Consider the following 23,572-nt stretch of genomic DNA (forward strand, 5'->3'; position numbering starts at 1 on the left):
TTGGGGCTCTGATACCTGAATATTCCTCTATTTCATTTGTGAACAATGCAGGAGCCAGATATCAATCTTAAAATTGTTATGGCTGAATATTGAATCCAACTGTTCAGGTTAATTAACTTTAAAAAAAAAATTATTCCTTTTAAAGTGCATACATTTCTAAATAAGTAAGCGCCATCAATGGTGGCTATTTTGTGAAGTTTAGAATGAATCAAAGGTGCCACTTTGACAGTTTTCATGTTTACAACGTGGCAAAAAGCTGCTCTGGTGCTGGTCCTTAAACGCATCATCGTCCGGCTGTAAACGCGTGGAATCCTGACATCTATGAGTGTTTGGACTGAAATCGAATTATTAACAAATCCCGATGGTGTGGCTTTATGGAGTTACTTCTGTCTGACCTGGAAGTCTGCGCCGCGGAGCGGGCGGTGCCGTTTTTCTACATCCGGTGTGTCCGAACCTCTCACGGGCAGCAGAGACAGACAAACAGCGAAGAATGGACACGACTGTGTTGTGGAGCTGCTGTTAGCCTCAAACCTCAGTGACAACAAGCTGCACGCACTCGATTTTCGCCGAACTCCGGCCGCCCCGGCACCGTTGGCGCGACGAACACCAGCCGAGCCCCGATCCTCTGGGTTTCCCAGCACCGAAGGTGAGCGTGTCTGGTTTGCGATGAGCTAGCAGAGCCCCTGTTGGATGGGCTCTTGGTGGCGAGCTAATATTTCCATTGCTAACGGAGCTAATTTTCTTGTTGTGTTCGGTCCAGATGTCACAGACATAAGTAGGCGTAAGCTAGGTCGCTGATTAAGTGACGACCACTCTGGCTAATTGATTAATTACTCTTTACTTTATTGACTAAGCCATTTTGGGTTGTAATGAGGTATATTCTCATCCAATCCTATTTAAACTAGACAAGCCAGTGTGGCTAAATAATGTTGGCTAATGTTAGCCGGTAGGTAAGTCAGGTTTAGGTTGGGAAGCTACCTACTAATTGTTAGTTCGCTGACTGATCGACGTGACCGTCGCCAATGTTTGTCTCTTATCTGATATTTGTCTACCAAATTGTATAAATGCCAACTGGTCTCGTCGCGCTCCTGCTCCCGGAGATCGATAATTTCCTATATTAGCCTGGGCTGCACGTTCCCAACACTCCTCACATTACTGGGAACGATCACCTCACAGTGGTGACCACACACACCGGATCACAGCATGCGAACGTCCGTTTTTGCGGGCCTCTGCTCCCGCACATCAACCCACATCAACCCACAGCACCTTTGTTGATCCGTCAGCGCGAACTCTTGCAGGTGTGATTGTTGATGGTTGCCTGTTGCAGATAGTGAGAACAGATAATGGGGATGAACTCGCATCATCGCTGGTCTACTGGTCTGGCTCCAGTCAATCAATGACCTGTGTGCTCAGTCTGTTGCCATCCAGACTCAACATTCCCCCATCTGTCAGTGGCGTTGATGGAAAGCTGACATTTTTATTGTGGTGTTTAGTTTTTCAGCACATGTGTCCAGACTGGAGCGATGGACTCTTACTGGTCCGTATCCCACCGTGAGGGAAAACCCCAGTTCAAAACAGTTTATTATCCTAACGGCATTACGTTCGTTATCGCCAACCTAGTATTTCCAAGTGTGTTTTGTGAAACCTTTGGGGCTGAAAACGAGGCTGTTGCTGCAGACGTGAGTGCAGCCTCTTCACCTGGACTGGAGAACAGAACCGGATGACATAAATAATTTTACATTTCATCAGAGCGACGGCAGCTGTGTGCTGGCGCTGCTTCAGTGGGAGTCGGACCCCCACTTAGGCTGATCTTTCCACTGAAGGTTAATCACTCCACTCAAAGCCTTTGTGTTTCTGTTGAAGGAAGGGTAAATCAACACATTAGCCTTTTTATTTGACACTAATCGCCTGCAAGCGCCTCAGCTTTTGTTGATGTTTTGACAGTAAAATCTGTGAAGTGGAACCAGGGTTGGAATCTTCAGGCCCTCCTCGGCGTTACTGACAGATTTACAGACGATCAGTAAATAATGCAAAACCCTCCATACACGCTGTTCTGTTTCTGTTTGCCAGTGGCACTGAACAAACTCCTCTCCCAGTGTCTCCTGTTGCTGTGATCTGTCCTGTAATTGGACGGTAGACGAGCAGTCGCGTTTGTGTGTTTTCATGCTTTCCTGCTGGCACCGGTCGGCTCGGTTTGTATGTTTACACAAAAGCCATACTCTTGCTTCATTTCCAGTCAGACGAGGAGTGTTTCCAGCCAAGCGAGCGCCGATGTGAGGGTGATGTGGACGTGAGGTCAGCAGGAACTGCTGCCAGTGGTCTCGCGTCTTCGGTAACGTGACACATTGCTTGTTCACACAGAATCCAGTGGAAGCTCTGAGGGTCGGAAGAGCCGGTTTAGCTGCAGGAAATGAGCATGAAGATTAGCTGAAAATGTAAATACAGCTCAATTTAAAGCCAGCCTGTCAAAAGCACACATGCACTGTCCCTCATACATATTTCACATTTAGTTCCTGTGTGTTCCATGTGCGCCATTCGTCTGCATTTCTTTCTTGACTTAACTTTCTGGGAAGCTTTGCTGTCTTTTCGGACTTTTCTGGGATGCCAGTGGGTGTGTCTCCTCCTCTATCAGCAGAGGGGAACCTCCGGGGGATTCCCCTCATCACATTAAACTAAAATTAAACTAAAACTGTCTTTCAGAACTTTGACGTCTATAAAGCTATCTCTTAAGCTATCTTTTTTTTTATTTCTGTCCTTATTTATTTTGTTATGTTGTTGTATCAGTTTTGTACAGCCAGGAGGAAAAATTCCCCTCCGACAGCCAAGTTGGGTCAAACTCTGGAGCTGCTGGTCGGGGCGGTTGCAGCTGCTGGGCTCCTGCTCAGCTCTGTGCTCGATCCAGCAGCCGCAGAGCGACTCTGGCTACGACCAGTAGCGGAACCAACGTTTGCATCGCCACAGTCACTTCTCGTGCGCCTAAAAAATCAGGGATATTCCCGAGATTCGTCTTCATAGATTTGATATGGGCGTAGCTCTGGGTTGGTCGGCCACACCAGGTACTGATCCAAGATAAACATTTAATAAAGCTCCAGGATAGCTTTGTAGAAACCGGTGGAAATGTTTTATTTATGAGGCAATCTGGTTAAAAGTGTTGCTTATGGACAAATAGTTGCAACTTTGTGCTGAAGGTTTTATTCGTTAAGGGTTTAAAACTCTGAACTCTCCTTCTGTCACCTGCAGATGAACTTGGGTTTCACAGAAACAGAGGAAGTGGCACATCAGTGGGTAAATGATGGCTGCCTGCTGTTTATGGCATAAAGTGGAACACAGTCTTGTAATTAAAGGTTGCAGATGTGTTACTGCTGTTCACGAAGCGCAGTTTTACTGCCTTTTACAGAACAGAGTCAACTCTGGTTCCCACTTTGATGCTTATTTTATCCTAATCCTGGGATCAGGCATGTCTGAACATGTTGGAAGCCCGGTGTGGCTGGTTTCATCTCATGCTGACAGGAAAAGAAGTTATAGTTGCTCAAAAGGAAGAAACTCCGGAAAGGAAAAACAATTTAGAATCGACAGGACCCTCCCTCAATATAAGTTTGATATTTATGATAGATGGAAAAAATCTTCTGCAATGAAGCTCATACAGAAACTTTAGATCAATTTGTGCTCACCTCAGCAAACAGGTTCTTACAGATCTGAACGCTGCATGTGTGGTTTTGATTTGGAAAGATTTTATCTGCTTTAATCAACGCCTATCAGAGTTTTCCTCTGAATGATGAACTGTCTGGTGCAGAAACAGCCAACAGCCCGTCCGTAACACCCACAACTGGGAAAGCTCCAGGTCCAGACAAGCTTCCTGGACGGGTGCTGAAATATTGTGGTGACCGTTGGGTATTTTTGAACCCTGCAAGGCCAAGCCAAAGTTCCAGCTTCCTTCAAGACCTCTTCTCTCAGCCCAGTGCCAATGAAAGCTAACACCCCCCCCCCCCCCCACGACTTCTGGCCTGTCCGCTAACGTCCATTATGTCTAATTACTTTGAGAGATTGGTGGAGCATCACACCACCTCCATCCCCCCAACATTTGACCCTCACAGTTTTCCTGCCAGCCAAACCCCTCCAACGAAGACAAGATTCCCTTTGCTCTCCACCTGAGCCTCGCTCACCTGGAGGATAACACCTCTCATGCCTGGATGGTATTTCTGGACTTCAGTTTGGCAATAATCCCATCATCCTTCAGTGGTTGGTGGAATAAGCCTGTACCCCTGGGCTTCAGCTGCCCCCTGCACCACTGGGTGCTGGCCTTTCCTCCCTCAGTGCCTCCTCCAGTGTCCTCAGCCTCGCCACAGGTTCCCCTCAGGGCTGTGTTCTAGTCACCCTGATGACAGACGACAGTCTCCCCAGCTCTGTCACCAACCACATTGTGAAGGTTCTGGACGACACAACAGCGGTGGGCCTCAACCTGATCCTGAACGTGGACAATACCGAAGAGTTCGTCAGCGTTAAGACGCTCCGCTCCTCTCCTCCACAATAACACTGGAGGTGGTCAAGTTTCTGGGGGTGCACATCACAGACACCCTGACTTGGTCTGTTAACACCACATCACTTGTGACGCAGGCAAAGCAGCGTTTGCCCACAAAAGAACCATCGAGAGCATCCTGACCAGCTGCATCTCTGTGGTGTGGAGGCTGCAGGGCCTCTGAGGAGCCTGAGGACTGCTGGCCTCTGGGAAGAGGCTCAGGAGCGTTCGGTGCAGGACCATTTTCCAGAACAGCTTTTCCCCCACGCCACCAGACTGGCACACAGGAAATAACACACGGATGCTACCTCGCTGCCACTTTTAAGATCTCAGACACTTTATTTGTGCTACTGCCACTGTCACATTGACCTCAGGTTTTTCTATTCAGCTCCTGTTTCATACGTATTTTTATCATTTTTAAATTCTCCATTTTATTCTCTTTATAGTCTACGCTATTTCTCTACACCGCTCCAAACTCTGTCCACATTTTCTCATTACAGACCAAGTAAACCTTTAGCTGTGGGAAAAAGTTACAAACTCTTCCTTACGTTTAGCCGTCGTGTGTGTTTTCATGGATATGCTTTGAGAGGACCAGAACGTGCATTTCACCAGCAGCGTAGGGACACTTTAGCTGGTCTTCAGAACTTTCAGGGTCGGTTCGGAGGTTAAGAGCTGGTGTGTGTTGTAGATAATCGGAAGCATCTCCTGGCTGAGCTAATCTGCAACCTTCTGCTTCATTATTTGCACAAAGGAAACTGTTAAAAGTGTTTTCCACACAGCTGTTTTATGGCCATCTTGTTCTGCTCCCATTTTTATGTAATAGCAGCGGCGCACAGTTGCCCTTGAGAGCAAACTTTGGCGTCTTTGATACTGCGATGTGTGCAGGCAACACTGAGCATGAGTCATCAGGAAGCCCACACACAAGAACGCTGCTGCTGCAGCCTTTTCATGCTGAAGAATCACAGCGGCGCCCTGAACACACCGACACGTTTCCAATCTTTTCAATGGAGAACAAATGTAATACGGAAATATAGCCGCTACATGATGTGGCGATTTATCACCTGGTGGTTATTCTAAAGGTATGATTGCTGTAGATTTTTCAGTCAGCTTCATAACTGTATTGTTATTTGATTAATAGATTATTACTGTACAGATTTGGAACCAAAAATTATACATGCGCCACTAAAATCCCTGTAGGCCCAGAGGTGGTGCCTGTAGACCTTGTTTGCATAATATTCTGCGACCTTGCCTGCAGGAGTTTAGAGGCTTGAAGGCCTCCGTGACCTGACGAGCTTCCTGTTGGTGCTCAGGCTGTTGTTGGGAGCTGATGTGTATCTCCTCAGTCCTGCATCACTGTTACGGTCTTCATTTAGCGTCATTTGCTCGTAACCAACCATCTGAAGTGTTGCCGTGACTCATGAGCTCTGAGATGGATTTAATATGTGAGATCAGATTCCTGGAAATATTCAGTTTACCCCCCACAAGCATGAAATGTGTATCAGAAATGGAAACGTAGCTGACAAATCGACCCTTGTCTGGCTATTTGAAATTACAGCGCTAATGAAACCTAAGTAATGCCAGCAATCCTAACACATTCTTACTGAATGATCCTGCTGTATTAAAAATATTCTGATTGTTGCAGCTTAACGTTTTTATTTGATTTTGTAGTTGGCAATAGGTCGCCGCCCCCTTCCTGTGACAGATGTTGAGAATCGGCCTGTTCAGCAGCTGTTAGAGGTGACCGGCTGAGGACGGCGGACGAGTGGCGACTGGCTGTACCTGCTGGCGTCTCATGAGAGTGGCTGAACCCTCCAGGCTTTGCCAGTGACTCGGGCTGTGGCTTGGTGGGCCCAGCCCAGGAGGCTTCATTGCTCATCACTCCTGGCTTCCACTGACCAGCGCCACTCACACCATGGAGCAACAGAGAGACAAATATGGCGAGCGGCCCGCCAGGGCGGCTAAGGTTTCCCAGGGCAGCCGCAGTGGACACTCATCTCGACCGTCCGGCTCCTCCAGCTCCTCTGGGGTTCTCATGGTTGGGCCAAATTTTCGTGTGGGGAAGAAGATCGGGTGTGGAAACTTTGGTGAACTAAAGCTCGGTAAGCTGCGGCTAAATCTGCATGGCAAAAGAGGCTTTGGATCGCTTTTTAATTCACAAATTTCTGTCTTATTCCAGGTAAAAATCTATACACCAATGAATATGTAGCTATAAAACTGGTAAGTGCACATTAACTTTTCATCTCTGGCATGTTTGGTGTTTTTATCAGTATAATTCAGAGACCATAATAAGGAGTTTTCAGCATAATCTTCAAAGAGATTATATTGTTGACCTCTTTGAGATGAATGAAGTATAGATCGATGACTAGGTGTGTCTTTCCAGAGGATTCTGGACTGGAAATCAGAAATTGTGACTCACATTTCTGTAGAGAGCATCATAGTGGAACCACATCCAAATATTTTAGTTGCCAAGACAAATGGTTCTCAGCTCCTTATGCCATGATTTACGCAATACTCCGTGTTTCCTAAGTCAGAAAATGCTTTCTTTCCAGGTAAAATGATTAACTTTACAGACTTTAAACAGCTGACAGCATCAGTAATATTATCTTCTTGCAAATAGTCATGTAACATGTTAACCTTATTCACTGTTTTTGGATGTACCCTCAGAAGTTCTTTTCTCAAACCTGTTCCCCGTTCATGCAGCCAGTTTTATGTTGGGTTTAAATACCCACAGCAAAAAGATAAAGTCCTGAACAGGTGAACAGTTTCCTACCTGCAGATAAGGAATTCTAAATATTGTGGCTGCTGAACCTAAACACGCGGGGGGCACAACGGTGTAACGAAGCTTTTCAGTTTCAGTGTGTAGAAACTGACAAATGAGCGTTTGGATTCAATCTTTCATTGAAAAAACACACAAACAAACACAGATGCATCTGTGCATTTTGCAGCTGAGTTACCTAAAAATAACATCCAGTCAACTTTTGTAGCACTTTACATTCTTCAAATCGAGAATCAGCACACCATTAGGAGTTTTTTATTGCCTCCCCTTCCCCGCTGTAAGAAGGATCACATGATCTCATATCAGGTGCAGCAGGTTCCCACATGTATTTCAAATTGGGTTTGTGTGCCGACGCTTTAGAAGAAGCACCTTCCTGCTGGGTAACAGGAAACACATAATCACACGCATAATTAACAGGAGGCCTCATGGACAGTGATACTAGTTTCAGCGTATTTGTTCCAGTTTATGTAGGAATTGTTGTGAACTGATAACTGATTTAGGTGTCTCCGCCACACAGGAACCAGTGAAGTCGAGGGCGCCGCAGTTGCACTTAGAGTACAGGTTCTACAAAAGTCTTGGAACCACAGGTAAGCCTGGAGACCCATGTGTCCTGGTGTGTGTGGGGTCGCGTGACAATGTTAAGACTGTTTTGGAAGGTTGCGTCATTGCCACAACAGACGATTACTGATCTGAGGTTTACATATTAATAGTGAGCTGTACCCGCAACTTATTTTAATCTCTGGGACTTTGTGTTCGCCAGCGCCGGAGTGACTTGTGCAGTGACCTTGCTTTGAAACAGATTCAGCAGTAATGCACTCCAGCCTGGAAGGTGTTGACACAAAGAGTATACACCCACAAAACACATACAGACACAGAGCCTTTTGTCTTAAGCGCTGAAAAGACTTCCTGGTTGTTGAAAACTCCACGTGAGGATGTTCAGTCCTGTTTGCCAGTGGTGCTTATGTTGATGATTTTGAATCACTTTCAGTGTAAATGCGGGAAAAAAACAAGTCTAATGACCGATACAGTAGTTAATTTGTGTCTAAGTCCTGCAGTCCAACACATTTATCTTTAGTAGCATTCCTTTCAGCTGACCCTTCACTAAAGACATGAACAGCAGCATAAATGTTACAGTCTCTCTCAGGTGTTCACATTTTTCTGCAGCCATTAATCGCTGTTTTCCCCTCAGACATCGACGAGCGCTCACATCGGTTACTGCTTTGCTTCATGTTTTCATTCTGGTCCCTTGTGATTATGTCAGAGATATGAGTCAGGGTCTGCTGACATGTGTGTTAGAGCAGAACCAGAATCCTGTGAAGATACAAAAAAAAAGTGGAATAACAAAGAGCAAAATAATTTTAGATGAGAGGAAATGGGTGGGAACTCCGGGAACAAAGGAGCCATCTAAAATAATTTAATGCTTATTCTTAGTGCCTGTCTATCCATGAGTAGAGAACAGGACTTTTCTCAGTGTCAGTAACTGAGGTGTATTACATTTTAGGATTAGCTGTCATCACAGTTTGGTTGTAGGTGGAAAATCCGCCCTGTTTTTTTAATGTATGGGCGTAGACGTGCAGGTCGGCCCTCTGACTGCATATTTGATAACCAGACTGGGAATATGATGGCTATTGTTTTGCAAATGCACAGGCTGGAAAAGGCCAACTGTGCGGAAACTCATTAAATATTTAGAGAAGTAGTCTGCCTCTCTTAGTGTGAACCTGCCTCTGTCCTCTCCTCCAGATGGAATAACGTGACCTCATTTCTTCTTGGCTGAGGGCTGTGCCACATTCCTCCCAGCCAGTGCAGTGTGTGTGCGTGTGTGTGTGTGTGTGAGAGACAGGCTCTTTATGAATTCATACCGTTTCCCTCGGATGCTCAATCAGGTGTCGTGTCTGGTGCGCGACCAACTGTCGCTGGATATTTATGAGAAACGCCTCCGTCTAGATGTGTGGAAATGTTTGACAGTGCCATTTGTAAGTTTAATAAGATTTAACAAGCCTGTAGACCAGAGGCTTTATTCCTTCTCAGCAGGATGGTTTAAAGAAGCTATCATGATGTTATTGACTTCTTCACATTCTCATGGTGTCGTGGCTCACTAGAGGTTATTAATATGTAAAGGAAGTCATTGAAGTCTTATCTGCAGATCTGTTTCCTCCCTCTGAAGTGAAAAGTGAGCATATTTGAGATTAACTTTTCACAGGGAGCTTTTTTAGGAAGAAAACACAAAACTCCCACTGATCATCTTATCAGTAATCAGAGGAGTATTTAAAAAAAACAACACACATTTCTGGAAAAACAGTTGAAGAATGTTTTTGCATCATTGTTATTAAAGTCTGTCATACTTGTTTCTTTGGTACACATGAGCGGACATCAGAAAGGTTGTGGTTTCTGGTTTCAGAAGGGAGTAATCCTGCAGAGTTACACCATCTATGTCTGTTGGAAGTTCAATTGTAGCAGTCTTTAAAACCCCGCATGCTTATAAATCAGCTTTCTTTTAGGAAATAATTATTTTCCTGTTGAAAGTGTCCCAGGAGAAAATGCAGTCAGACATTGACTTATTGATTTCTGGGGGGTGAGGTTGATTGAGCCCAATTTGCTGTGTGTGGGTTCAAATATGCTTCAGCAGATTGTTGGAGGGGGCTGTCCCACATTTCAATGCAATATTTAGAATCATGAGACCAGCTTTGCCACAATGTTGAGAAGTTGGACCACGAAAAAACTACTACCAGATGGTCAAATCAGATGTCCAGTCTCAGAACTGGAGAAGACTCTGGTTTTTGACTGGAGGCTCCAACGTCCGCACAGACAAACTGCTGCAGTCATTCTCATTCATCACGATCATCCTGTTCCCCCTTTTGTTGTGAGGGCCTGCAGCCAGCACCTCTATCAGATTACACTAATGCACAGGAAAAATCTATGCTTTTGTTCTACACCAGACGGGCCCTTTAACTCAGTGTGGGACTGAACAAGAATAAATCCTTTTCTAGTTATGAGTTGCACGTTACCAAAACTGCCCCTGTTTAGAAGTCTTGCCTACTTTTGTGGATCCAGAACAGAAATGGGAAGTCCTGCAGAGTTCACATTGTGGATGTATTGAAGAAATGTCTTTATTCTGTTTCCCCACATGAGCTCAGATGGGGTTCCAAACCTTTGATGGTTGTTGGAGAGAACTTAGCTCTTCTGTCTTCCTCTTTTTATAATTAGCCAGTACTATATTCTTATACATCTGGGTTACATACCAAATCCAATCAACCTTGTGGTTTAAACACTAAAAATTTTGGAGTTTTTATGCAAAACATTGCAGATATAAAAGCAAAACACCACGTGCATGTGCTTCAAATGTCCTCCAAACTAAATCCAAAAGCTGTTATTTTTCAGAAAATTACAATTCAAATTTGAACACATGTAAGTGGTGGCTTCTGTCAACTGTTGCAATTAAAAGAAATACAACTGGCAGATCTGATCTTTTGTAGGGACTGTTTTGTTATGTTAACGAACAGCCCCTTGTTTTTCCTGTCAGTTTTACATGATTATCTTATAAATTCAGGAGCCATTTCAGCTTTTATTTACAGAACACCCCCAATCTGACATATTTTAGGCCTCCCACAAGCACCCAGGGGTTGAAGACACTCACTCTGCTTGTGTAATTAGCAACCCACAGTACTGCATAATGGCGTCCAGAAACACAGGATGGAGCCCAGCAGGACTCCTACTGCCAATATGCTCACTGACGAAATTTTTGCCACCTTCCATGTTGCGGTGGATTTCCTGTCTCCCAGCAGGAAAGTAAACATTTTTGGTAAAATGTCCATGAATATAAAACATCAGAATTTGTTGGGATTTTTTAGCTTTTTAATTATCAGTGCCATTTTAAGGGACCATTTTGAAGGCTAACAGGGTCAATGCCTTGGGTTGCTTTGTTAAACCTGACTGTAGCTTACTTGGATCTGTTCATGTGCCACATTACTAAAAATATATTTTACCTACATTAAGTTAAGTACATTACATTAACTGCAACAACTTGTTATAGTTATATTTAAAAACTGCAAGTGTATGTTTCTATTGCATGTTTAATGCTAAGCTCTAATCAGTTTCCAACCCAGAGGTTTTTCTGCATCATCAGTATAATTTATAACAGATGCTAACCAGCTGAATGCTATGGAATGGCATCTGTAGAATCCTCCCTCCTGAATTTTTCTTCTTCTAAAAGATTAACTTTAACAGATTTGTCAATGGAGCAGCAGATGGTAGATGAGAAATTTTCCATCTGTTTTCTTTTTTTCTTTCTTTAACCTCAAAGGGCAGCAATGGCAGGCTGGAGGCTACAATTAAAATAGTTTAATCTGCAAATCATTTAGAAATCGTTTTTTAAATAATCTTTTTAACGGATTTTGTTAAATCTTCTTGAAAATTTTATGATATGCGTATTTAAGAAAATCTCTAAATTTACTCTCGATGGATTAAAGCAGCGTTTTACTTTACTGACATCTGGCGGTATTTCAGTGATACTGTTGTAGGAGGCATTGAATAAGTTATTCTTTTGGCATACATTTACGTCGAAATGGCCACGACCAATTTTAGCTGCTAATGTTCCTATTAAAGGCAGCTTTTAAGCCATCGGCATTGTCTTAATGTATGTAAATGACGTACGTGTGAGCAACCCGACCTGAGATTCAAGTTTTAAAACGGGTCGCTCATAAAGAGGCGGAAATGACGTCGAATCAATGTATTTACATATTATCCATGATGCATTGCGCCGTGGTCGGTTTGAATCACCATCTTTCTCTAAAATAAAATGTATAATGAATAATAAACACTTAACAAAACCTGATGTGCTAGTTATGATTTTAAATGTATGTTATACATATTATCGTTTACTTGAGTGTTTTGTTGTAGCAAGCGATGTTGCACCGTGAGGCAAGAACATGGGCAGCTAAATAACACCGTTGGCTAGCAAACTCAACGTTAGCTTTGCGCAGTGGCAGTATCGTAGCCTATGAGGTTTATCCGAGGCGCGATTATTGCTAGTTGAAAACTTTACCCAATACCCCGCCATGACGACTTGAAATATAGTCGGCTACGGCAATTTTTGTAGGTCTCCACGGAGACCAACTTCTCTGTTGAAAGTAAACTCCCGAGTTCCTCAGCAGCATACACGCATCAGTCCAAACAGGCGTGGCTACACTAGACACGCCTACACAGACGTGAAGGGTAGTTAGGAGCCAAACTAGAAACAATTGTGTTATCCTTACCTTTACTAACTATGCTGCAGTCCTGCATCATGTTATTATAACAGTTTCAACGAACATTGAAACACAAAACTATTATAGATACATATACTATACATATACTATATATAAATACATTTCATGATATTTGAAATTGTGGACATTTTTAAGCGTTTCCAAAATCTATATGCACAATGTAAACAACCTCTTGTAGTTTTTATTATTAATCTATTATTCTGCATCTAATAATCCCGAGGCCTTACCACAGCATGTGTGGGGATAGGGCACAGAACTGCAAGGACAAGCTTTCAATCATAGGCCTCCTGATTTCCTGTTCTCTGAAACCATGTTTCAGGATGCCCACAGAAATCCACAGACCGTTTATATATTCACCACAATACATTCACTTGCATCAATATAAATAAAAACAAATACAAAATAATTGGTTTGAAACCTGCACATTCCATGGGTGTTAGATCAGGGATCCGCTGGTCTGGCCTGCTGTTATTACTGCTGCATTATTACTACTGTCAGACAGTGCTAAACTGCAGTGACAAAGGCCGAATAGGAGCCAAGGTGACAGCTGGAAGGGATTTTGGAGCATTTAGAATGGGTATAGTCCCGGGGATGTGATTCAGTGGGGAGGATATGACACCAGGCAGTAAAAGATTAGTTTTTAGCTGGCAGTGGGGAAGTGACATGCTTGTGTTTGTGGGGGAGTTATTTTACTTCAAGGTTAGTGTTTATGCAGAGTCCTCACTAACCTTGGTGTCCCCCCACCTCCGGTCTGACCAGTTGGAGCCTGATATACTTAATCTGAAGCCAAATTAGAAATGTCATTACCCAACATGGACAGGAATAATAACAGATAAAAGCTTTGTTACCCCAGTGCTCCCAGAATCCCCATGAGTACACAAAGTATATCAGATAGACTGTTTTTGTTATCTTTAGACTAACATTAGCTTTTCCTCAAACATTTATGTCTAAAAGCTTTTGTAGTGTTTAACATCTTTGGTTTAATTGTGCCGTCATACACGCATGTGTCCACTGTGCCGACTTGGATCACATCTGTAACTGCAGTCAGTTTTTCTTTGTTGCAGCTGAAGGTGTGCCGCAGGTGTTTTACTTCGGACCCTGTGGGAAATACAACGCCATGGTTATGGAGCTCCTGGGCCCGAGCCTGGAGGATCTCTTTGACCTCTGTGACCGGACCTTTTCACTGAAGACAGTCTTAATGATAGCCATTCAGCTGGTGAGTGCAGAGCAGAGACTCTTTGAGTCAGCAGGAAGGTAATCGAACAAATTCTGAAATCACTTCTCCCTACAGACCCATTAAAAGCTGATGTTACTTAGACTCGACCTTCACGTGGTACAAGTCTTACCAACACAGCCTCTGAACCTTTGGTACAGAAACCTACAGCTCAAGCTTGTGTTGTGGAAGATGTCCTTCATCACATCGTACTTAGTGGTGCAGTTCAGAAATCTCAAAAGATTTGTGAGCTTCTGCTCTTTCTCAGGCTTCTTTTATTGGCCGACAAATCCAATTAAATCCAAACACACAGCCGTCATTAGTATTTTGGTCCTTTACAAAACTCTTGGAAGCTTTTAATAAACACACTCTGATGTTAACTGCTTGCACGCTCGGGGTTCTGAATCCCAACATGACAGTTTGCTTCTCTGTTGGTGCTAAGCTACATTTTCAAACCACTAATTGGTGTTTGTATTATTTAATATTTATGGCCGTCTGCGGCTGTTACACAGCGTGGTAGGTTGTGGCATTATTCTACAATCAATATAAATGAATTGACTACGGTAATCATAAATGATCATTTGAGTGAAATTGTTTAAACTATTTATATTCTTCGATAATGAAAATGACCATTTAAATTACCCTAAATTTACTGGTGCTCTAAATCCAATAAATTATGTCAGTAAGAGTCTTCTCAAAGACAGAAGTACAGTGGGACCTCTACTTACGAACGTCTCTAAATGCGGAATTTTCAGGTTACGAAACATCTTAACGGGAAAATATTTCCTCTTGTTCCGAAAGAAATTTCAGGATACGAAAGGCAAAAATACGCTACCGCTGCTACTCGCGAACGCAAACTTGCTTGTAGCTGCTCTGCCATTGGCTATCGCCTAGCATCTTCCTGTAATCCCATTGGCTAGGAGGGACGTCAATCTGTACATGTTTGTGTGTATCCCAGCGTCGTCTTCGGGATTTATTGTGGGTGTTTATATGTTTGTCCATTAGATGGCGGTGTTACCAGTGTTAACGTTCGTTGCGAGTAATGACGGCTAATGTAAGATTAGCCTGTAATAAAGTTCATTTTGTTCCTGGAGAAGCCTAAATTCCTACATTTATTGTGTGGTAATTGTAACATGTATTTGTTACATGTTTTGATGCATTTTTATGATTTATAAAAAAATTATGTCCGAATTTTTGGGGGCTTGGAGCGGATTAGGGCATTTACATGGAAAACGCGTCTCTATTTACGTAATTTTCAGGTTACGAAACAACTTCCGGAACCAATTAATTCCAATTAAGTAGAGGTCCCACTGTACATGTGTGTCTCTTTCTTTTTTGCTGACCATGATACTTATGACTATTGTTTCATTATTAGATTTCCCGGATGGAGTACGTGCACTCTAAAAACCTCATCTACAGAGATGTAAAACCTGAAAACTTTCTCATCGGACGACAAGGGAACAAAAAAGAACATATAATCCACATCATAGACTTTGGCCTGGCCAAAGAATACATCGACCCCGAGACCAAAAAACACATTCCATACCGAGAGCATAAGAGCTTGACGGGGACTGCTCGATATATGTCAATCAATACACATTTAGGCAAAGGTAAGAGTCCTTTTCTGCTTTAGTCTCTGTTGTTTAAAGTGTAATCTGTACAAAACATCAACAAATGTTGCACAGAGCAAAGTCGGAGGGACGACCTGGAGGCTTTGGGTCACATGTTCATGTATTTCCTCCGTGGGAGTCTACCGTGGCAGGGCCTGAAGGTACGAGCCATCGCTACATGGGGAGGGGGGGGGGCTGGGGGCTGGGACTGCCTCATGAATGTGTGTCCTAATGGGATCGTTATCAGCTATCAGAATTTGTTTCCTTCTTAGGCCGACACATTAAAAGAACGATACCAGAAGATCGGAGACACAAAGCGAAACACACCCATCGAGGTCCTGTGTGAAAACTTCCCGGGTACGTGGATGACCCTGTACGTTAGGACGGTCCGTTTCTGAGGGGAATGTCTGTGTTCAAGGCCTCTCTTCTGTGTCCTCCAGAGGAAATGGCCACTTACCTACGATACGTGAGACGGCTGGATTTCTTTGAAAAGCCAGACTATGAATATTTGCGGACTCTCTTCACTGAACTGTTTGAGCGTAAAGGCTACACCTTCGACTACACGTACGACTGGGTCGGCCGGCAGATTGTGAGTAGCACACGGATGCTTTTTAAGCTGCTTAATGTTGAGCGGCTGCTTAACTGATGGTTCCTCTCAGCCCACTCCAGTGGGATCTGTCCACATAGACTCTGGAGCATCTGCTGTCACGAGAGAAACTCATCCTCACAGAGACCGCCCCTCACAACACCCACCAATCAGAAATCAGGTATGACGAGTTCTCTCAAGGACAAACGTTTTCTTTTTTCTTTATTTAGGAAAGAGAAAGAGAATATTGTCACAGATTGTCCATTAGGGGATTAAAAGAACCAAATTTTGTTGAAGAGGTTTAATTTTTGTGTGATTAAAGTAGAGAAATGAGCGCTGACCTCCATTGAGCTTGGACTTCATTGGTTTTAAGTTTCTGGCTGAAGCCTTGCTTTGTTTTTTTTATCCAGATTTTTTTTTCATTTTGCTAATTTTGTTTTCCTTCGTTTCACATGCTGCTTTGCATGGTTCCTGGCTTCACACACCCACTCATCCGTCTCTCCTAACACGATTGTTCCATCACTCCCCTCACCCCCGACCCCCCTTCCATTGCGACACCCACCCCGATTCCTCATCACCGCCCACCACCGCTGCCCCGACTCCTGAGCAGACAGCCGTGTCAGATCGACGAGGAGCATGGGAGGTGCAGCCCACACGCCAAGCAAACTCCTCCTATCTGACCTCCCACCTGGCAGCGGACAGGCACGGGGGCTCAGTGCAGGTATACACCCCTCACCTGATCAGCCAACACCCGTTTACCCAATCTCTATGGAGCCAGATCTGTCTCATAAGATTAAAACAGCTGGAATCAAATGTTTAATCATCAGAAACCTTATTTTGTTCATTCATTTTGGTAGATATTATTTTAGGGCTCCGTGTGCAACATGCCTCATGCCTCACTGTTGTCACAACTAAACCTGCGGTTGTTTACTTAAGGAAAACAACCTGCCCACAGGACGTTGCTGTTAGCCTCAATTATGAGACAGATCTCCATATTCCCCCTCTTCCCCTTCCTGGGAAATGTTATTTTTCTGCTCCACCATGTGCATGTCATTTGGTGCCGCCCATCCCAGATGGTACAAATACGGTTCAGCTTCATGAACAGTCCAAGTTCCGGTGTTCCGGTGTCAGGACGTCACCGGGAGATTGCTTACAAGAACAAGAAGCCTCTTGCATGGTGGGACGGCCTGGTGTGGTCAGCTGAAAGCATGCTCCCATCTCGTGGGGGATCTTCACACTCCTGTTGTATAAACACTTTCACAAGTCACATGGGTTTGTTGCTGTTTGCAACAAGCATTCCGTCTGTACCAGACAAGCTTTTGGAGATGGCTCGCTCCGTTTCCACAATCGTCCACCTCTTCTCATGTTGAAATGGTGCGAACTAAGAGAACTGACAGCCTTAATCCCACTTTGTGTCGCCCTCCCTCTCAGGTTTTGATGTCAAAATAACCACATGCAGAGGCAACAACCTCAGTTCTCTGCATGTGGTTATTTTTGTCATTTTATGTTTGACAGAACCAGAGAGATGAGAACCAGATCACACTGTTGAGGGAATCTTCTTTGCTGGTGGTTCTGGTTTCCTCTTTAAATTGGAGAAGCTCTCCCCAGCCTTTACTTTTTTCTTTTTTTTTTTTTCCAGCCGACGTGTTTTTAAAACGTGTAATCTGTCCTTGGTGCAGGTGGTCAGCTTGACCAACGGGGAGCTGAACGCAGACGACCCACTGACGGCGCATTCGAACGCTCCCATCACAGCTCAGGCAGAGGTAGAAGTGGTTGATGAGGCCAAGTACGTATCCCACAGCCAACCCACCGCTCCTCCATGTTGTCTGTTGCGTCCTCTTGTTCCTGCTCTCCCTCTACACCCCCCCACCCCGCTATGCTGTGGAGTTGTGATGCTGCTTGCCTCTCTTATCAGTCTGCGCTTTCTGATCTTCATTGCTGCTTGTCGCTCTGTTTTTTCCCCCAGATATATTTAAAAATATGCACACAAAAGGATGCAGAATAAACATAAACTTGCACTTGATGCATTGCAAACATTTTGAAACAAGCAGATAATTTAAGTCACTTTCATCACTGCTGATGTGACATCATGTTTTCTCATGGAACCAAATGTTGTCCGTGTAGAAACCGAGAATCCTGCACAGGAGGACATTTTGGACTCTTCTGAGAAGGAGACACGGAAGCGTGACCGTGATTATCGTTGGTTCCAATCAGGTTACGATAGACTGGCACACTGCAGCACCATTAGCTGAAACGTTAACGTTCGTTGTAGCGAGAGTTGATTCCAAACACCGGCTCTGTGACTGTCAACAGGACAGTGATGTTATTCCATGTCTCAGCTTTGGCAGGTCCGTCTGGTTGTTTCCTCTTGTGGAGCTGTCGTGCACATACATCTGAAGGCCTTCCAGGCTTCCCTGATGCACCTTCATATCAAATAACTGAGCCCGGTTGGTTCTGGAGGTGTGGAGCTGATGAGCATCACAGCTGCTTTTGGATCATTTTGGCCGAAATAAAAGCTGACTTCAGATAACTGAATGAAACAGATAAAAATTAGAAATATACCAAATTTAGGTTACATTTCTTAATGGCAGTTTTATTATTTTCTCATCCTTAATTCACAATATAATAAAAGCAACTAATAGTTTTATGTACTCACAATGTTCCGATTCAGAATATTGAATCATGGCACATAGTGTTAAAGAATCCATCCTGTAATTCCTGCTTCTTCCTCCTCTTCCTCCTCCTCCTCCTCTGTGTACATGCGTGTTCAGTCTCTGTGTTTGTTTGCGTGCGTGTGTGTGTCTGTGTGTGGCATGTGCCCCATCCTCCTCATGTTGGTGTTGTATTAATTTCTTACTTTTCTCTTTACACTCTTTCCTCTCTTCTTCTGTAGCTGCGTGAAAATGCTCAACCTGTGGTGAGTCCCTCTCTGCTCGTCCACATCAGACTCATGGGACAGGGAGTGGACCAGCCTGGGCTGGGGAGATTTGGTTTTTCATTTCTAGAGAAACCTTTACAGAGAGTCCACTGTCCTCAGTACAAACAGGCTCTTAATAAAACTACTTTAAGTCGCCTTTATTGGCGCCTCTCATATCTGAAGCGTGGCGTCTTCATTAGTAGCGTTTAAACCATTATTCTTAATCATTTGTAATTCTGAGGTGACCCAGTCACTGTCCTATGTCCTATCATAACCTGTTTATTGTCTTTGTGTGTTTTATTGACCAGTCAGGATCACCGTGTCTTCTGTCCTTTGTTTGTGCTGCTGTTTATTTGCATAGTTTCAGAGTAACTGCTCCTCAGTCCCTCCAGGTTTTTACATGATTGTGGATACTGTGGGCAGAAATGCAGCCTCCTACGTTTGTGGTGGTGTTTTGAGGCACGTCTTTGGACTGTGTGAACTTGTGTTTTGGCTGCTCTCCAGATGCAATTTGCTGTGGCAACGTGTTTCATTGCCCTTTTCAAAGGCAACAAAGCATTTTCCATCTGCTTCGTATGAACCATTGGGCCACAATCTCTCCAAAAGACCTCCTCAGTGTCACGTGGATCGATGGCATCACAGACACAGAAGCCAGGAGGCGACTGGGATCTTTTATAAACTGCCAAATTCTGCAGAAGAGAGTCAATTTTAGTTTTGAGGAAGAATTCCTGGAAGGACTGAATGTTTATTAAACTGAATCTCCTGCCAACCACAGTCCCGACTCTTCTGAAGTCATCTGGACAAATATATATTGATTGTTGTAACATCTGACGTACTGATTTAAGAAGGTTCTCCCTCTGCATCTTTGTTTGGCTTCTCTCTTCTCCACATCATTGTAATGCCTCTCCTCCTCCTCTCTTCTTTGCTCTCTGCAGGTGCTGCTGTTTCTTCAAGAGAAAAAGGAAGAAGAACACGCAGCGGCACAAATGATGGTCCACCTTCAGCCTGAAACACTGCAACTCTCTGGCAAAGCTGATTGTTACTGAAAAATCAATAAGGTTCCATTCAGAAAGATTCTCAGTGAAATGGTTTAATAGAGGGACCAGTTAAAGGTGATGTGTTGGGATGTACCAGATACTTGTCCTGCATTGGGAATCCTCTTTTCTACCCCTCCTGCAACGTGTGTGGATATCTGTTGCAGCGCGTTCCTCCCGCTCACAAACCCTTTTGTGAGGTTTTTTCTTTTTGCAGACGATAATCGCTTTTCTCCCGTTTCTCTTCTGTAAATGTTGTCGTCCAACTGCGTATTGTTGGATCGTGTTTTCACTCGAGTCCCAGCCCGTTTGGCTGGTTTCGCTTGCGTTTAGCCACCACGCCCCCCCCCCCTCTGGCCTTTGCTTTGGTGGGACTGAATGTAAAGGTGAAGGCAGGAGGCGTCGGTGTGGAACTGCCTGATCTGCATACACAGAGCTTCAGTCCCAGTTTGGCTCCTGTCCTTTTTAGTTTCTCCCCCCAAAGAGGTCAACTCTGATTCTGGGACCCTCGAAGAGCCGAGACTCCTCCTGCACTGTGTTCTCTGAGGATGACCTCTGCTCTTCAGCCCCCCCACCCCCCCACCCACGCTGCTCACTAAACACACTACAGTCTCTATGCTGCTTTTGCTCCTGGTGGATTTGTGATGCCGAGCAGCAACATTGGGGGCAGATATTTAAGCTATTTATCTTTGGTTGCCACCATTTTTCTTACTAATTTCCAACGCACACTCTGAATGTATGGACGGTTAGTCAGAGCCCGCCGAGCGTTTATATAATCCTGCATGGGAAGGAAATTGCAATTGGAGAGATGAGACCAATGATTCGAAGAGGCAACAAATGAGAGTAAAACCAAACTTTTTCTAACGTGATCTTGGCTCTGCAGCAGTATTCTCTCTCTGAGGGACGTAACGTTGGAATGACTTCAGATCCCAGCCTGGCGACACTACTGTCCAATGCCTTAACCTGCCCCCGACCCACCATCAACACATCGCATCACCACGACGCAGAAGCACGGCGGTTGTGATTTGTTTTTGTTTGTTTGTTTTTGGGGGGAGACCTGTATGATAAAGCCTAAACTAGTGGACTGATCAAAGCAGTTAAAGATGCCTAAAGAGAGTGAAACGCTGGAAGGTCTGGTTTAATGTGTAAAGGGGGGGCTGTGTGTGCCCCCATGTGAGCAGTCTGAGGACCCCGGGGCCCCAAACCAACATTTTGTTTTTGGATGCCCAAATCTATTTTCAAGGCCAAAAACGGAGGCTCGGCGCACGCGAGGGTGAACTAGTGATCATCTCCATGTGATGTCTAATTAGCGTGCGTGCTGGAGGACCGGCTTGAAGCGTCGTTCTCATCTCCCCGTCCTCACAGTCGGTTACCGCAAAAAGGTGTTTTACTCATTTTATATCTTCTTAATGTGAATTTTTAATGCAGTTTTGTTTCCCATCCAATAGCCATGGTTTTTACGGGGAAAGAGAGGGTAACAAAAAGCTCGAGAGCGTGACTGCACTACATTTGTTGCCCCCTGCATTTCCCGACAAGACCCTGCCTTCTTAATACTGTAATGTGCTTATTATTACTTTAACTGTAGCTGCCTCATGTGCTAGGCCTTCCCTATAGGGTGCAGGGAATACACTTTAAATTAATGTCTTTTCACTCTTTTTTGTGTGCCATTATAACACCCCCCTGATCTGCACACACAGACACAGCGCGCACACACACACAGTTCCAGAGAAATTGGCTCACAGTGGTGTGTTTGACTTTGCTCCGTCTCTTCAGAGATGCATTGTGGGTGTTGTGAACAATCTCAGTATGTAAACCTGCTTGTTGTGTGTTTGACACTGTACAGCTTTGTTTTCTTCTTACACCTGACATTACTCCAGGTTCATAAGTTATTGTGTTATTGAAAGTACTTGAATATTAAAGCCTAGGGGACCTTTTGGGTATTTTTTTTTCTTTTTTTTCTCGGTCGTTTTCATAGCAACTCGACACAGTGGATATGAGGGGCTATTTGAATGACAGGTATTCATGTGTGAGAGATATCCGAGTGCCTCTTGAGGGTGTTGGACAGGTTGTGATTGTCAGATTTGCCTGCAGAGTCCCGCGCTCGCTGCTATTATCAAAGTCTTAGAAAAATCTTAAGGTTTGCAGTTCGATGTTTGGCAGTTTTCACTCTTTTTGTATCAGCAGCAGCTGGACTGTTTCATCACAGCCATGGAAGAAATGATGCAAGTATTTCTGTAAGAGAAAGATGGATATCTAGACTATATAGCCTTCTAATATTCCCCCTGAGCTCCCAGAGTGCCATTCCTGAGACTACTAGCCCATGCCTTTTTTTTCCTGTGCCAGGAACATACACTATGAAGCTGAATGTGTCTTTATTCCCTCTCATCAGGGTCCACCACGTGTGTCTGTTGTCATCCCTGCAGAGTGAAATGGTTAAATACCAGAAATGGTGGAGAAGTTATAAAGCATCAGAAATTTTCTTATTCCATTTCTATCAGAACTAAGAAGTTTTCTTGGTTGGTTTCTCATGATCTTAGATACTATTTCCCTGTTTGAGAACTCTGGGCGTCTCCACGGAGCGTCAGAGGACGCCTCTGCGTCTCCATGGGTTACCAGGGGCGGACTGCGAGCCTCCTGGCTCCCGTAGCAGCCTCCAGTCTTCATGTAGAAACCATCTTGTTCCTGTTTTTAACGGCACACTCCATTTCTACCTGCATTGTTCCTGACTGTCAGACTGTTGTTTGTGTTTCACTTGTGTGTAAATCACATTCCTGGGTGTAGAAATGGCAAGAAAGGACTCTCAAAAGTGTGAATGACTGGCTGAGGTCTCCTTGGGTTCTCCAGCACTTTTTTTCTTGTTGCTGTACTGTAGAACGGTCTTGGATTTACTGTATTTTTTTTTCCTTTGAGGCAAGGTTTAGGGTGACATTTACTGCAATATTGTGATGATTATATGAAAATTGTAAATTGTACAGAGTTCACATATAGGATTTGTTCTTTCATGTTTTGATTCTGCATAAAAATACAGGATGTATTTTTTTTTTGCCCTCAGCCTGGAAGGTCCAGTTGTACAGTTCCAACATTTTGTCCTCCCTGCAACATTTTTTTTCAGAGCTATGATTAAGAGTAATCTTACAACTGTAAATAAATACTATGGTATTAAAATATGAATGTCACTTCAAAAACCTATTTGAATGAGTTAATCAAGGGCTTCAAAAATGAAGGACCCCCCAATGTCTTTTTAATGATTTCCTACTTTTATTTTACAGAAAGTTCTTTTCATCTGAAATGGCTGTTTCCCCAAATATTTCACACAAGAATCTTACAAAATCACTTTTTATTCCCTCCACACCTAAAGGGAAACTCCAGTTTGCACCCTTTTTTATGTCAAATAAAAGATCTCTCCACATTGTGGGATTGTCTTCTGTGAGATTCTGTATTTGTGATAATAAAACATAATTATTTATGTGCTGCTTTCATATGTGCAACCAACCCCTTTTATATTGTCAGCTACAACACCAAAAACTGGTAAAAAAATATTTTTAATAAAAATTACCCAAAGCAGACTTAAATTACATACAACAGGACAATTTTTTGTTTATTTAAAATCTGCCTTTTTCTGTCCACAATGAGACGCATCGAGGGCTGACATTTGC

At 43.8% G+C, this 23,572-nt stretch overlaps 1 protein-coding gene and 1 non-coding gene across 8 annotated transcripts; both read left to right on the plus strand.

Moving 5' to 3' along the window:
• The first annotated feature begins 403 nt into the window (after window positions 1-403).
• On the plus strand, window positions 404-23,328 carry csnk1g1 (casein kinase 1, gamma 1). Of its 7 annotated transcripts, XM_057025321.1 has the most exons (15): window positions 404-646; window positions 2,237-2,332; window positions 6,185-6,615; window positions 6,693-6,733; window positions 7,810-7,879; window positions 13,621-13,772; window positions 15,145-15,379; window positions 15,455-15,540; window positions 15,652-15,736; window positions 15,820-15,968; window positions 16,039-16,146; window positions 16,576-16,686; window positions 17,645-17,751; window positions 18,859-18,882; window positions 19,818-23,328. In XM_057025321.1, the coding sequence occupies exons 3-15, from the start codon at window positions 6,429-6,431 to the stop codon at window positions 19,870-19,872; spliced, it is 1,410 nt and encodes a 469-aa protein (XP_056881301.1). In that variant the 5' UTR covers window positions 404-646; window positions 2,237-2,332; window positions 6,185-6,428; the 3' UTR covers window positions 19,873-23,328. The 7 variants fall into 7 exon arrangements, with proteins under 7 accessions (XP_056881301.1, XP_056881300.1, XP_056881303.1 ...); XM_057025320.1 differs by lacking the exon at window positions 2,237-2,332 and having other exon boundaries at window positions 408-646; XM_057025323.1 differs by lacking the exons at window positions 2,237-2,332; window positions 16,576-16,686 and having other exon boundaries at window positions 409-646.
• Window positions 12,260-12,400, plus strand: LOC130521953 (U4 spliceosomal RNA). The gene has a single exon (XR_008949502.1). It is a non-coding gene; the product is annotated as a U4 spliceosomal RNA (small nuclear RNA).
• Window positions 23,329-23,572: the final 244 nt, after the last annotated feature.

Source organism: Takifugu flavidus, chromosome 2 (genome assembly GCF_003711565.1).
Source record: "Takifugu flavidus isolate HTHZ2018 chromosome 2, ASM371156v2, whole genome shotgun sequence".
NCBI classification, from domain to species: Eukaryota; Metazoa; Chordata; class Actinopteri; order Tetraodontiformes; family Tetraodontidae; genus Takifugu; species Takifugu flavidus.